The 17,156-nt window shown below is 44.4% G+C and overlaps 1 protein-coding gene across 1 annotated transcript; it reads left to right on the top strand.

The window, feature by feature from the left end:
* Positions 1-5,651: 5,651 nt before the first annotated feature.
* T265_00634 (hypothetical protein) lies at positions 5,652-11,179 on the top strand (the record flags this gene model as incomplete). Its single annotated transcript, XM_009164462.1, has 2 exons — positions 5,652-5,773; positions 10,960-11,179. 2 exons carry the CDS (start codon positions 5,652-5,654, stop codon positions 11,177-11,179), a joined length of 342 nt encoding a protein of 113 aa, XP_009162726.1.
* Positions 11,180-17,156: the final 5,977 nt, after the last annotated feature.

Raw genomic sequence — 17,156 nt, forward strand, 5'->3', positions numbered from 1 at the left:
CCAGGCAGTTCAAGATGACTAGCACAAACACGACCAGCTTCGCTGCTGATACAACTTGATCTGCCTCTGGATCCGAAAGCTGTGCATCTAAGACCCTTCAGCTTCCTGGCCCGAACGTTTCAACCATTAAATTTCCAAACTGTAGTTTGTACGATTTCTCACTATGCTGTTACTTCCCACCTCACAGAGTCCACATTGGTAGCCTTTGTAGGAGTAAACGTGTCCACTACACTATTCTTGATTACCAAGTAATACTGTTTCTGCAACCAATCGTTGAGGGTACTCCCACGAATTTTAGGTACTCATTTAGGTGATGGCACTCAATAGCCCTGGTTTGCTAAGCTTTTCTATTCCCGGATAAAATGGGAGTAGAGAATAGACCATCCCATGGTACACTAATGGCAGGCTCATCCTAATTTGAACACAAGCAGTTGGTCGCATTCCTTGTTATTCCACAAAATTTGTTCAGAGTTTGAAGTGGTCTGGCGATGGAGAGGCGCTGTGATAAATTGGACTAAGATAAACTAGCTCACGTGAAATTGGCCTACATTGACGTGATCGTGATTAATTGGCTGGAAACCATTTGCACTCCTGTCTATCACTTAGTCGATCAGTATTTTAGATGGTCGGTCACGGTACCATACCGTTGACACGATCGCGAACCTATTGGGTACGTCTTCAGAATTGGTAAACAAATTTTCTGAATTTCAAAAATGTCACATCTAGAGAAACTGGTTTCCTGATGGCGCCTTATAATTAATCCGAGTCTTGTCGAGTTCATCTGCGATAAGGGACAGAGATCAAACAATGTCAGTAACTAACTAAGTGACACAAAAACAGGCGGGTAGCACACGTTCCAAGCGAGTTCCCTCATTGAGTTCGAAAATTCGAATTTACCGATACCTGACCATCTGAGTTGTGATATCAACATTTCTAGAGAGTTATCTTGGTTACCAATATATTGGAGAACAACTTCTCTTTAATTCGAATCAATCCCGATACACCTTGGATTTGGTAGGTCTTTCTTCGTGAAGCGAATTGGTGGGGATAATAACCAATCCAGGATCAAGTGGCTAGGGCGCGAATTTAAATGATCGGAATTTCCGTGGTTCGAACCCGACCTCTGCTTCTCGACTAGCCCTGTCTGGGCTTGGGCAACCTGACGTGCTTCCCTCGGGCAGCATGGTAGCTAGGCACCGAAAGGGCGTTACAGCTGAACGATTTTTATTATTAACCAATCCACGAATAGTCGTTAATTGAGAGTTATGCTCCGGGTTTCGCTCAAATCATCAGGTACACGTGGATCAGGTGATCAGATTGGAGTCAAGTCCTCAGTCTTACAACATTATCCCACTTCGTGTCGTTTAATTTTGTCACGGCGCTGTGAGTCAACCAATTTCGGGTAGCAAAGATGGCGGACTCGTCAGATGATGATGACCCAGAATCGGGACAAGGACCAGTCGCCGTGGTCTATGTGTTCGACCCTGAGATCACGCAAGTCTTGTGCGTGGGCACCGCTTCTCACTTGATACGGCGCTTGAAGGGGATAAGGCCAAAGATACCACCAATCACCAGTGCATACCCGTCCACTAACTGCCGTCCCGCTCCCGTCAGACCATCCCGATAATCTCGGCGCCGCAGGGAACCAAGCAAGGCGGATCGGAGCTAACTGTGTCTGCGTGACAGTCAACCCTAGGCGTGGCAACGAGTCTCAAAAAACGTTGTCGTGACCGCGGTTTCAGTGAATGAAAGCTATAAGCGCAACTCCTGCCCAATTGGTTAACTTCGTTTACTTGACCTTATCAAGCGAAGCAATATAAGGGCTAGGCCAAAAGTACCTGAATAAATTTTTTTGCAGCACGAATCGCGTGACAAGGCTGGGTGCTGTTCACGTGACCCATATCCTACTGAAACGCGAGAGTAGATTCGTCAGGCTTTTGAGAGTCGCAACTAGTTGTGGTACTACTGCAGCCGATTACTGGGCAAGAGTCTGGGAGACTGGGGCCCTCATCACGGAAAGACAGGAATAAAGGACGTGGTTAATTAGCTTAAAAATGAATCAGCGATGACGCCGTCCACATTACACCTGCGGCCCGCTGCCGAGTTTGAAGAAGATGTGTGTTTGACAGCACTGGCGAGGCACGTAGATGGATTCTGGCTCTGGTGATGATGAGCTCTATGGATAATCGACTGAGAAAGAGGGAGTTATGGGTTTAGAACCCGATAATTGACTGGTTGTTTGGTTCGGTGAAGTGTGTGAAGCGATGTCCACCCCGAATTTGAATGAAACACTGGGGTGATCTCAAGGTCGAACACCCAGACCATAGCAGCTCGTACATGCCCTGATTCTGGGTCATCGCAGTGGCAGGCCCATCAACTGATGACTTGCTGAAGAGCATTGTTTGTAGCCCGAAGTCCAACGTCCACCGGTCGGAGCGTGGCTTGAAGTGGTGTAGCTATTTTTGTCAGGCCTTATTTGATCACCTCACTCCAAACCGCTACGGAAGTAATCCACTTATAGCGTACATTAGCCTAAACCACTCATGATCCTCCCTATGGCTGATGTTTTGACGGTTCTTGCACTCCCAGCGGCCCACTTCAATCGTACGCATGATGTGTGAGTTTGCGGTCGGTTCTTGGGTGAATCGCGATTGCTCACAGCAGACTAGAAATGCGTTTCTCATCCGAATTCGCGTTCAGTGGAAAGTCAATCCCCCACTTAATGGCTTGCTCCCAGCCTGTCTATTGAATTGCTTTATCAGGCTTTCACTGCCTTCATCCGTGTGTGGGCTCACCTCATTTGCCTCGATCGCATATGGCGCAGATAAGAACAGTGCCTGAGCCGGATGTGAGTGGAAAAGGGACGGGGCGGGAGTGGTCTGTCGCTGCTTTTGGTGCATGTCCATATCGAGAGCACATGGAAATGGGATAGGCTGGATAATCACGTACTACGATATCAGGCGTCTCTTGACAAATGGTCCCGGTGACGTCTGAGGCGAAGACTATTCTCAAAGACTCCGTAGAATGAACACTTCGAATGCATGGTTGACTTTTTAATCGGACGTTCATTACTTAGTCACACTTCATCAGTGATTCCGTTTCGTCACTCAGTAAACCATATGCCATATGGAACTACCCACAGGACGCTGCAACACTGTTGTAAGGGCGAAACGACTGAACTGGATCGCGAGTGTCTGAATCACCAAAAATGACTAACACCTCAAATAATGCGCTGCCCACCAGAATAAATTCAAAAACCTGACCCAACCAGAACGTACAGGAAAGCGTAACTCATATGAGTACGCGGGTATGTGTGGTGCGTATCGATCGGCTGCAGCGTTCTATTATTGTCTGATCAACTTCCCAATTATTGATGATGATGTGGGAATTGATAGATTTCACGAGAAGTTTTATCCTGTCGGTAAAGCCACCTAAGCTGAACAGTTAGTCGGAAAGCACTGTATTGCTTTGCCGTTTCATCCTTGCTGGGAATCATTAGCAGTGCGCATCTCATGAAATTCAGAGAGTTTCGATGCTCGCGGTTTCGGAGCTATCTGCGTTTCGTGATATACGAACTGCTGATGCTTCACGACGAGGATAGATGTACAGTGCTTCTAAGCTTTTCAGCGCAGATCGGCTTCCCTGACAGGAAGAACTATCTACTGGAAACTTCTAATTACTGTTAAACCGGTACTTTCAGACCAGCGCATGCACTTGACTGATGTCACCTCGTTCAGTCCAAGTGGTTTCACGCCTCCCCGAAACACAGATAACGACAACTTTCATCGCTGGGCCCAGAAATCTAGCTTCACTATTTCTCGACGATTTCTTGTCAATTGTCTTTGGGAGACGGCGGACCGTTCATATGACTTCCCATGGCCCGGTTACTCCGTAATCAAAGAACGTAAAGCATGGAGAGAGTGGGCATCACAGGATCCAACTATTCGGTTGATGTGGACAACCTTCTTCAAGGATTTCTACAATCAGTTGAATACGAGTCAGATTCAATCATGATTGGTGTGTTCCTGTGATCTGCTGTCATTCATATGCGGCCAGCGTGTGTGCGTATTCGTGTGATTGTGCGTGCACTTAGAACGTCTCCCATTGTTGTTGTACTGGCTTTGATGCGCCATTGTTGAGACCTCTGTTCAACATCTGGCTATCATGCCTACTAAGTTCAAGCCAGACAGACCTTAAAAATTCCATATGATACACACTATCCGAGCCGATTTTGACTCGAAACTCCTAACAAATCGAGAGCTACTTGAAGCTTCCTCTATGTAAATAACGAGAGGAGATTATAATCTGTTCACTTGAAATTCTTGAAGGAAAGTACATTGAACCGTGATCAACTACAGTTAGAGATTCATCAGTTGATAGAACAACATGACAGTTGGTCCTATTATCAACAAGTTGGTTGAGCAATCACGTTGAAAATCTCACAGTTGTCAAATCCTAATAGGATGATTGAAATTCTTACTTTTTTCTGCACCTTCTGTAGAAAAATGAATAGTTGTCATCCCGTCGATTGATTCGTCTGATCTTTGTCCTAAAGTAGCAAAAAAACAGAGTACGTCAAATAAGTAGTCTACATTACAAGCTGTAACGTTGAGTAAATCACGAAGGGTTATGATTTCGGCATAAAGACACAAAAAGAATCTTCGCTTTGATTTACTAATTTATCTCTACTTGTTTTAGCCCCCTAAAGCAATTAATAAAGCTGCGTCCCTTTGAAGAGTTCTCTTCAAAGCCTAGAATAGTTCTTTTCTAAGATTGTCTCTTTTGAGAGGATCAGAATCGAATAAATGAGTAGCAAGAGAGCTACCTAAAGTACGTTCAGTTATGCTACTCTGGGATGTTCAGTGACCAAACTTAGCTGCACCGGTCGCTTCCATTGCACTTTCTCGATCCTGTCTAAAGCTCTTACCAAGCGAACTATTTTTACAGGTCTTGAGTTCCGTGACTTGGGCGCAGTACGGCAAAGCACGAGATGTACCATGGAACCTGAGCAGAGCAATTGTTCGAGTCAAAATGTCGTGAGCTCATTCGTCGGGGGAAAGTTGACATTGAAGCCTGAATACTCCAATGCGTCAAACGATCATATCATGGAAAATGAGGTGCTTGTTTTCGTCAAAATCCAATTGAAGATATTCCTTCTCAATCCGTCACGGAACATCATTCCAGTACAACAAAGTTGTCGGCGGTCATCACTGTAAGGCTTACAGTATCGTCGGAATGCAATGGAGCTGTTTCCTGAAAACACGTCTGCAGATTATGCGCGCCTCAGTTCGCACACTTGCGTCGCAGCCGTAAACGTGGGATGAACTATCCTGTCATCGAAAGTCAATCCAAACTGCTCGGTAGGATGGTTGTTTGATTCGTTCCATAGAAATTTCTTGCAAGCATATCTTACTTAGTCATGTTTCGGCATAAAACGTTTTCCTTGTTCATGAAAAAGCAAATCGACTATCTTGGTAATCCAAACATGAAAAAGTACTCATATGCTGACACCCTAACCAACTCTGTAGTTCATCGGTATACGTGATGACAAATTGAAAGCGACAGACTACGTCAGCGGGCACTATAATCGGATCTTTTCCAGATAAGCCCCGCCATTGATGCAAACAGTGCACAATCTTGACCTATTTTTGATGAAAAGCAATTCCTTATCCGCATCTAGACTCATTTTGTGCAAAACTTCTCTCCGTTCGGACGTAAAACCTAAAATGAACCTTCTGACGCTTTCAACTCTCGTTCATGACGTAGAGACGGAGTGATCCACTACACTGTAAATGTTCCATGTGAGGGGATAAGTTTCAGGGCAAACAGTACTGAAGCAGAAAATGACAAGGGCTGACAGACCCGGAACATCTGATTAGACAACTGCACCAGGACGTTCGTTACCCAACAGGTGCCGTGAAACCATGATGACTATGCAGATCACGCGAAAACGGCCAAAGACGGCGGAAAACCGAGTGCACTTTTGAAATGATGAAATGAGTTGAGTTGGTATACGTTGGCTTTTAACCGGTCATACGTAGTAGTTTGATTAGTGTGTAGATTCTGTTTTTCTTTCTGCACAAGCCTAACTGACAAGGTACAACGCTTCGGATCTGTGGCTTTCTGAGTTTGTGGCAATCTCAAGTGAGTTTCTGGGGTCATTTGTGGTCTATTCGTGGTAGTAACTGTTGCATATAAGGTTGTGCGCAAGAGTCAGGAGACCCTAAAATTGTGTGGGCTTGATAGAATGACAGAAGGATGCTGACTACACAGGGCCGAGTCCAAAAATCCTGGGTCTGGTTGCATTGTGAATAAGTTCTGGAATCTACCAACACACTTGTACGTGTCTGGACAGAGTGTGGAGCCTTATATTGTAGGTTTGTCCCTTGCTTCTGCTAGCTGAAAAGAATGGACACCTTAAGTAAACGTTATCTGCCAGGGTGATGATATTACTTACTAAAGAGTCGAAAACATCGTGAATAGTAGCTGACTGTAAGGCGGGGTATTATCCCCAACAATGGTTTCATTGGCTACCAAATCACTAAGGGTATATTTATCTCATCATCACTGTTAATAAACTGGGCGCCACTACCATGTTTCAGCCCCATGGTCAACAACGGTTTGACCTCGATGTATGAAAAAACCGGTGAGGTGGGTAGGAATAGTTAGTCGGTGGCAGAGAGAGAAAGAGTGCTTATCAAATACAGATAAGGGAGGGAAATAAAAATCATCAAAAGTAATCATTGCTGTAGTGATGGCAGGGCATTACAAGGTATTTACATGATGTTAACTAACACAGAGGTGCCGTTGTCCACTCCGTATAATTTTAGAACTCTTAGGTGAAACGAATTAGCATATTTCCGATAACACAAAGTAAACAATTCAAGATACCTATCGGTGTTTATTACTGATTGCAATAAAAGTAGCAGGGTCGACACCTGTGGAATCTTACCTGCCCAAGATGGAAGCTGCCCCGAGGTCCATAATTTGCTCCTTGTTCGACTCCGTCTATGTGCAGTAGCACGCGAAATCCCTGTAGAAAGTCAAGGAACATGGTACGTATGATTACCGCACAGTATGACAAATAAAAACGGGGTCTCTGTTGCTAAATTGCACAGAAAAATTTCGGCGAAAGCTGATCTTGTGTTGACCCAACCAACTATCTGCATACACGTGTCCGGCAACAAGACGGGACAGAATTCCACGGGCAGACCAATGCTTCATATACATGCGATTTGATGGTTTTCCACACTACACTCCGTCTGTGCTTAGCACCTGTTCAAATAGGTGGCTAAACACTAACAGTCCGCGTGTTCTCAATTGTGCCACTCAGCCGTATGCCCTCACTACTAACAGTATAATATGACGATAATGGTAGCGAGGACATATCTAAACATTTCAGACAGTATTCACCAAACAACCAAGCCACCGGAGGAATAATTTTACAATCCAAACAGATCGACTTGAGATGGGAACTAGGCTGTCGAGTGGAGAAACATTACATTTGGAGGAGTTAGCGTCCTTGAACACGTGATACTCTGACTGTACAGGAAAACCCAAAACAAGAAGAAACTGCTAGAATAAACATTTTTCTCGTAGAAATGGCCTAATATGGCAAAACTATAGCAGGATAGGAATACTACTTGATTCTCACTAGGGGAACCACAAGACGAGTCAGTTCCACCAAGCGAGAAAAATCGCGAGATCCGAGCAACAACCTACGCATTAATCAGAAGGGGGAATCCTGGCTGAATGAGGTTAGCTTACCAGCGATGACGGTTCCCCTAATCCAGTTCCGATAACACAACTTATCGTAGTGTTATACTTGTAATCTCTTTTACCTGCCTCACTGAATCTGATGACAATATTACCTTGCACGCTCGCGCATATGTTGTCAGTGTGGTATTATGGAGACTGGTACACGCTACTGTGGTTGGATTGGAGCTGTACAAAGGTAGGAACATGACGTGAACAGAAACCTGGACGGAAGGAGTTGCAGAATGCAGTGTCCAGTGTTTTAGCCGGTTTGTCTATCTTGGTCACTGGTGGTTCGGGGATATGTTGATTCCTTGAGCCGTGTGCCTGCCTCTGCTAACCGTTCGATCACGTAGGATGTTGAAATTGTGCTAGTAAACGGCCTATTTCCTGTTTGTGAGATTAACGATTACGGTAGGACCGCGGTAGCACAGAGTACAAATGACGACCTGGTTCATATTTATGTCCAGGAGCCCCACTACCGAAATTTCTTAGAATTTAGGACGCCAAAAGAAAAATTGAGATTTTAGTTGGTAAACTTCTAGTGGTACTAGCTCACGCAAGATACCCGTGAATGAGCCAACCTAGACCAAACACTTCGGTTAAGCCTGCTTGAGACAAGTATGTGGATGAATTTGAGAAGCTTAAAAACTTCAAGCAATTAGGAGCAGCACATAATCAGTCAGCGCGTAGTAACCTGTGCGCATATGTTGTGTACACAGATCATCTAAACGTATACGCGCCTTTCGATTGCCTGGCTCAGGGCGTAATTCACGCTTCATCAAGATTGGCTCGATCAAAATGGACATCATCATACTACTTGATCCGTTATAAGTAGGTAGAAAAGAAGATAAAATGCGAATCCTCTGGCCACCGGACGTGATCAGTATCGCCACACGAGGCTGATTTACGGTGTTCGAAGCTCCTTTCCTCTACCGTAACGCGGTTGCGGTGGTACGCACGTTGCGGAATATATGTGGATGCCCGCTGGTTTGCGCAAGCCCATTTAGAGGGATGATAATTGAAACAGAAGTGACTGAAGAGCGAGGCACTTTCATCAGAAGATACGTACCGAACTAATTCATAGCCATTCACGACGGAATTACTCTCAGTGTAGAGGCTATCTTAGTCTAGTTAATGAAGACATATCCTTACTGCGTCTCTCCGTGTGCGCTTGCCACCAAAAGTGAACATAGACTGCCACCTGGGCGTGGGTCCTCAAGATCCAAGGGGAAGTGAGTTCCAAAAAGGAATCCAGATGTCTTCATTTTTACCAGCCATGTTATGTATAAAGTGAGAAAGCATCATCTACCAAAGTCAAGACGTGTTGTGAATAGTTCACTAGTAGTGTTTAATCCGTTTCGCTTGCTAATGCTTTGCTTCCAGGCGCGCACAGCATTCAGTGATTTCCTCCGGTCCCTCACTTATGCATCTTTTCCTGGGCAGTTAATTGCGGATATTTCCCTGGTTTTGAATAGGAGCAAATCTTCACAGTGGCTAACATTCTATGTGTATGAATTCGCTTTATCCTTCATCGCGAATGCAACCGAGATGCTTTCAGTGTAAAACTCCCTTGAATGGCCCATCAGAGCACAGATAAAGAAACGATGCAAGCTGGTTTCACCCTGATCTGTTTGTGATGGACATAACTCAGTCCGTTTTGCTTTAACTAGAGGACAAAGTGAGGTCCAGTTGGCAGAAGAATTTTTCAAGCACTTGTATTTTGTGGGACGTGGGGTTGGGGGCTCGATAGTTCAACCAACTGAGTGCCATCATCTCTACCCAGCGTAGAGGGACCGAAGTTTGGCTGTTTTGTTTCTGCCTCATTGGCACTGATTGGTAAAATATCTCCTGTTTCGGTTGATGAAAGATTTTTCAAGCAAAGAGGGAAATCACATCGTACTGAAGTGATCCGCAACAACTACTGCGGTTTTTCGTTGTGTGGAGTTTTCTAATGAATATGGGAACGTTTCAGTAAAGGTCTAAAAAACCTGTGAATTCACAAAATCACTTGTCTGTTGGAAGTGGTTTTTAGATGACGGCTTCTTATAAGTAGGGAGTGCTGTAAGCGGACATTGGGTGAGTGTCGTCGGGACACTGATTGTTACCATTATCAAACTTGATGATATTGACGTGAGTCATATGCTGAAGCAATATGGAAAGGAAATGACGTGAGAGCTGATCTGTCGCTCCTGGCTAAACGTTTAAATTCCCGAGCTTCACGGGTTCAAGAAGATGAGTTTCTTGAGATGCTCGTTGCTGATCGCTTCTAGTAGGGATGAAATGGCTGCACAAAGCCTGTGACTTTTCAGCATGAGTTGGCTTCACTAGCGTGATGAAATCTCCATTGAAATGGAGTGAATGAACGAGCGAATGCTTGTATTCGAGAACTTACGTGTGGCGTGATGAGAAAAACGCACAGTTACCTGGTGTCGAAAGATCAGTGGGAGCGTTAGACAAGTCTTCGTCCGTGTATCACAGTTTGAAACTACTCGGCTTTGCAAGATAACGGTTACGTACAGCAAGCAGCCTGGTTGGCAGGCCAACGTGTTCAGGAGTTTGTTTCCAAACAGCAGTTCTGTATTTCCATCGTACTCACCTGATTATACAGCCACTGTGCCGACCAACCCGTACTTCCATCTCTTATGTTGTCTTGACCAGTTGTGCGCAAGTGATAAGGTCACGGTTTGCCATGGGGCTCCCGGTGCACCCTGCCCTGCACTGCACTCTTATCCAATGCAGGTTTCCGTAACCAATCTACCATAGTTTGCTTCCCGTAAGCATGATAGATGTGCCACTTGAAATAAACTTCACTGTGAGCCCGATTTCGACCAATGATCTTTCGACTGTGAATGACACTGTAACGATGAATGCTAACAGTGTACACATCACAAATCGATCGATAGTTGGACAACGTCTCGCGCGAATGAAATCCGATAGGACCAATAAACAACGGTAACTAGAGATTGTGCAACTGTGGATAGAATGGCGCTCGGATGCGTGGTGTATCCAAACAATTAGGTGGACTTATTTTTTTCACCATGTCTGACCGGATATGAATTGTAACGAATGCTATCGGAACCGAACAGGGCGATTCACTTCACCGAGATGTGGCTTGTCGGTTTGGAGAATATGGTTGTTTTGTAGGGTAGCAAAAGTGGAACGGGGCATCTCAGTTGCCACATAGAGTCATTTTTTCTCCAGATATACGCTACTGGACTCAACCACCGCAGATCAGTCACTTGTGTATAACAGCTATTGGCCGGAAGCAGTGTCAAATCCTTCCAAGAGCAATATAATGGGACAATATGAAGCAGAATTACCTCCTTGTCCAACTGATGATCCACGTGGACTTGCTCGTCGGCTCACAGTCAGAGAATTTCGTGTCACGCTTCGTCGATGTGCTGCGGGTCGGGATCTTTGAACTTTTTGGTAAGATTCTGCGGGGAAGCCGCGAAAATCCACTTCTGGAGGGTAATCCTACAATGGATGAGCAGAATTTCGCAGAAAAGGATGAAACATTTCTTAACTACTTGTGGCTTGATATTCATTCGCTTAGATTTGGTACTTACGACAAAAGCAACGTTAACTGTAGCAACGCTTCGCGCCTAATTAGAGTCGCTTTAGGCGTTCAAATGGCTTCATCCTTGTAGTTACCACTTCTGAACTACTACAAGTACTGTGCCAAGGATGCCACGTCGATGGAACCAACTTGTGGAAGGAGAGTGATTGGCAGACACTGGACAAATCCACAGTTGAATTCTGCTCTTGGGTTGACTGGTGATTGATCTGGATTTCATTGGTCGGTCGGTCGAGCTTCGGAGTGGGATTGCAAATATTTCATCACGAATAGAGGTGACAATGTCAGTGCACTGACGATGGTGATGAAAATTTTGCATCTCAGCTGCAAAGCTCGGTGAGCAGACCAGAATCCAAGCAGCGCACCAAAGCTACCTATATTATGCAACATTGTTACTAAGTTCTCAAGCATTTCGTCAGCAATGGAGGAGACATCATCAGTGTGCAGTAGAGTATGCTCTTCCTCCTTATCTACATATGTCTATACAGCTATGCTACAGTCTTTCGGAGACTAACCTCCTTCTACCCCCCCCCCCCCCAGAAAACCGAACCCGGTCTACTCAACAGCACAGAAAGAAGGCAAACGAATCCAACTTCGTACATGAGGAACATTTCTGAAGTGATCACAAGAGGTATACAGAAGCATGGCATCACGGTGGTATAAAGACCTGCGAGTGCCTTATGGAAAGAGTTATAAAACCAACATTGAATACGTTGATGAGAACTGGAGTCATATACAAAATTCAATGTAACGACTTCGACAAACACTACTTGGGGCACATAAGAGGGAGGCTTTCTATCAGACTCCATGAACACAAACTTGCCAGTGCCCGAAGATCAAGATTGACTGGAGTACTTTTCGAATACTAGCGCAGGCAAAAACAACTGAAGAGCGTGGATTCATGGAAGCGTGGTACCCCAATGAAAAAGCCATCAAAAAGCATACCGATGTATCAAATATTGACAACAATGTACCCCACAATTTGAAAACGCAAAGGATTTTACAAAACCTGAAAGAGACATACAAAAAAGGCGGGCGAATCGAAGTTCAGCGGATCTGTCAATCCGACCGGAACACGCTTCCAGCCAGTAAACTAAAAGATCATAATGACAGGTGTAATAATGGCCACAACTATTGATCGTATTCAAAGAAAGCGGACCGAACGGAGACGAAACTCAGGAAAGGACCAGTTAGGCAGGAGCCAAAGCAACCAAGAATAAGCCACTTAACGATCCAACCGAATAAGGGAAGTACAAATCACAGCGCAACACCGAATGCAAACGGACCAATAAGATTAGGAGAAAGGCAAACACCAGTTAGCCAGTTACATCAGTTGAGTTAAGGTATTGTTCTAAAACTTTAAAAACACAAGTAGATAAGAAGAAAGCGCCCTCTAAACTGTTCACTTATGATGTCCTCTAAATCGAAACGTTTGACGAGTGGTCACCACGACTGGGGAACAGATCAGTGACCCCCGATGACCTATCAATAAACACACCAGTATTTCGACAGTGTTACTGTTAGGTCTGTCACATCAAACACAGAATCCCAAAAGCAACTTGCCACATCGGATTTTATAAGGGACAAGCTGCAGCCTTCAAAGTGTGGCATAAGACTGACCTCTAACAAGTGACGTTGTATGATTGAGCATCTATTCTCTAGGATGTCCGACCAACTGCCTTGGTGCTTATTCCAAACAGTGAAGCCGCCATATCCTCAAAACCCCGGGCATTCTACTCAGGTTGCCTATCATTCTCTCCACAAGTTGTATTTTCGCACGAATGTGGCCACGATCTCTTCCAGGTGCGAAAAGTGCATGTGCAGAAAGTTAGGCTCCAATTTAACGTACGCACACAACCTTAACCTATTTCTGATGAAAACAATTCCTTGTCCGCATCTATGCTCATTTTGTGCAGGAAAATTTTCTCTGTTCGGACTTAAAATCTTAAATGATCTTTCTGACGCTTTCAACTCTCGTTCATGACAAGGAGACGGTAATACGTTTTTTGCAAAGCCACGGAGTGACCCATCAGCAACGACTATGCAACAATGGCCATCAAACGACTGTTTGTGACCGGTGGAGGTATAATGCCCGACAGTGTCGGCAAGAAGTCGGTCTTCGAAAGGGAATTCGGCTGGAATGGTCTAGGATGGAGTTTGGGACGGTAATTCTACTCATTTATTGCTGATCCCAAAATTCGGCGAAAATCAAATTCTGCTCAGAGCGATTATCTGTTAGCCACAGGACGGCTGTTGAGTGGAAGAACTTTCTTCACGAAGTTTCCGCCTGAAACGGTTAATCATACCGAAAACTTTGTGGATCCAACGACTGGAGCTCACACACACAAACCATCGAATCTCTTTGGCACGTCTACAAGATGCGGAATAAACGCCAATGCGACACACCCTTCTTCACTGGACAGCCACTTGTGTGAATTTGTTTGGAGGCAAAGCTATTGAAAAACGGATCTTTTCCATGCAAATTAATAATGACATGTCCAAATTTTACCCTCTTCAGTAAAAACGAAAAGTACAAATTTCATATGCTCTTTTTCTGAGCTTTTTTGGGTGGCTGGGCTCTATTTTTTGGCGGGGCTTATCTGGAAATGATCCAGTGCCCATCTGCATATCGGCGTTTGGTGTGTACATCCGTGGGATGTTAGCAATGCTGATCTCTCCATAGACAGGCGTGAAAGATGAGGCGGTATCATACTAAGTTATACGACGAATTATCCGTAGAACAGTGCAAACGACAAAAGTCTTTCGGAGATGCTAGTCGTGAATGTAGGAGTAGCTACTGTGCTAGAGACAGACCGTCGTTTTCAGGCACTTGAAAATTGATTTCTCTATCCATAACGATATGGTTCCAACTTTGATCGTACTTCTGGTAATAGCCTTAAGTAATCCACCTTCAAACTCGTGTTGGACTCACCATCTCAAACCGTTTCCCACTCTACTCTCAATCCTGTGACCTGAGCACTCCTCACCTATCGATTTTTCATAAATCTTGTCTGGCTTTCCCCATTCCCATTCGCCGAATCTATTTCATATTTAATGTGATAAAAGTAGCACCTGAAATATCACGACACCACATGGATCACACTCATTCTTTGGTCCTGGTTATCCAAACACAGCAGCATCAACTATTGCTTCGGTCAGAGTGGAAAGCAATGTGGGACAAGGAAACATGAGAATTTCTGCTTTCTGCCGCCAGCTGGAGATTCGAATTTGTTTTCAGTGTCGAGTTTGTGCAAAGTACATGCGCTTTACTTTATGATGTTACCTGTAAAGGACTACGACACTGTATGTATGCACGCTGAAATGGGTTTGGTAATACACCAACCAGCGAATATACACTCATTTGCAAACTAATTTGGTTTTGAGACAGACTCACCTGGAACCCAGCTGGATCTCTCGGTTTTGATGTTTCCATGCAACTGAATGTGCCGCACCATGCCGCTTCATGTTTCAGTCGCTACGATATTCGAGATATCGCGATACATGTATATATTTGTAATGCACTACTCATAAGGTTGTTGGAAATTCGTCGACAGCCCAGACCGGTTTCGCCCTTCTTGGGGCTCATCAGGTCGGCGCAGTCACCGAGTTTCCCCAACCAAATTATGTGCACCTTGTGTTTCACAGACACAATTGGAATACTTTCAACTGACGAAAAATATCATTTTGTCGAAAACCGAACAAAACCAAATACCTCCACGTACCCATTCTTAACCAACAATGGGAGAAGTCCCAATCCGAATGGACTGGCAAATGACAAAAGTAGTTTTGCAAACAATTGAGTTTTTCATATCGTTGTTTTTGTTTGAAAAGACTCTAGGTGAGACAATTGTGTTACGCCCACCTTTCATTTTTTCTCTCTCGCTCTGTGTTGTGAGCCTTCTACGCAGTTGTGAAAAATGGAATTTGGCCTTGTGTAAAGGCTAATTGTTCCGCAAATTACAAGTGCGATAACAGCCTTGCAGAGCTACAAACTCATTTGCAAATTTAGTTTATGCGAGAATGAGTTGGATACCAACTGAGACCGTGGATTCTATGCAAAAACCACCTGTTGTTTGAACTGGAACCATATTCAAGTTGCAATATTCTACTTTATACAGATATACTACTTATTATTTCACCTACATGTTTAGGTGGGAAATAAGACTGCTGTAAACTCGAGGACTACGTTTACCTGGGGAGTTTCTAGAAAGGCAAAGAGTCACATGATGTTGACGTGAGATGTGTGATAACAGTTGTCGGAACTGGTACATGACTTGACACAGTCACTGACAAATCAGCGTCATCTGCGTTGGATGATCGTTTACCCCATTTATTCGACTGATATTTTACTCCATGCGGATCTGATTTTTTGTTGATCTGATCGGCATTCGTTTGAACTGAATGAGATATTTGATGGAAAGCCAGCTTCTTAGGAACTGGATGTGCGGTATTGTATACAACCAGGTCCCTGGAGAAGTCTCAGTTCAGCGTTTTTTCTTGAAAAGTCAGCCGTTAAAAAAAGTAGTGTATTCTAACTCCAATAATGTACAGATAATAATCCTTTATGGTCACTTTTTTGACTGAACATTACTCGCAAGGTTGTTGAATGCACTTCGACAGCCCAGAACTGGCTTCGCCCTTCATGGAGCTTAGGTCAACCCAAGTCGTACAAAGTTCGCCAAATACATCCGTTTGGTTTTGACGACAGACTCAGCTGAGTATCAGCTGAATCTGTCGTTAATGACATTCTCAAGTGAACGCGCTGGATGAAGGTCTCCTTTAGAGGGACAGTGCCTGTTGTGGACCATCGGTGAACTTTCAGCAACCTTGTGAATAGCGTTCCCTGAAGAAAGTACACTGTGATGTCTAGAATATCGTACCCGCCGAGAAATGAAACGGCCTACGTGCAGCACATTCAGTTGAAAAGTACCCTAAATTTGAGGTTCAACTGAGATTCAACTGAGTCGCCCGTTAAAATAAGAAAAATGAGTGTGTTAACGTGAATATGGTTGAGTTTGGCAAGGGCGGATGAAATCAAGTCATTCATATCCTATACACCTTTACGACGCCAGGTTTCAAAACTTTTACTGTCCTCCATACTCTTACGACAGATGCGATTCCATTGAAAATGGTGGAAAATATCAGATATAAACCGATTTCCGATGGAAATAAGCGAAAAGCCATGTTTAAGTGAAAACGAGCTATTCACGGATGAACTAGGTTCACTAGGTTCATCACTTACTAAATAGGCTACAGTCAAGTTTTCATTACCTTTAGCCATTTTCTAAACCGTTCCTGGATCTCCGTGTCCTGCCATTCCCGAAATTCGTCTGGTGCACCATGCGTTAACTCACGCCAACCCTGATTCAGCTGATAGTCCAGGATTCGAGGATACTTTATGCGTGACCAGTTGGTAGTCTCCATTCGTTGACCCAGCTCGGTGAGGATTCCGCTGCTAATTCTGAACCAGTTTTCATAGTTTTCGCGTTGTTTCGTCGCACAAGACTGGTAAGTTTCTGGCGGAATTCGATCTGACAACTCTCTTGGAAGGTACTGTATGCTGGTAGGTTTCATACGTTCTGAGGGTGAGACCATTGCTCGAGGGTCACTTAAAATCGATGCCGACCTGTTCGTTGGACGTGTCGAATTTCCCTGCAGCTTTCGAACGTCATCATTGAGGAGAGGCGATCCGGGGCTTGAAAAAGAGGATTTTCTTCCACCTGACATCACAAAGTCACAAATGAAGGCCCAACTGTTTAGCCAATTGATTGACTCAACAGACCAGATTGTGTGTGTGTGTGTGACTCAATGTACTTTATGA

This window comes from Opisthorchis viverrini (genome assembly GCF_000715545.1).
Source record: "Opisthorchis viverrini unplaced genomic scaffold opera_v5_6, whole genome shotgun sequence".
Taxonomy (NCBI): domain Eukaryota; kingdom Metazoa; phylum Platyhelminthes; class Trematoda; order Opisthorchiida; family Opisthorchiidae; genus Opisthorchis; species Opisthorchis viverrini.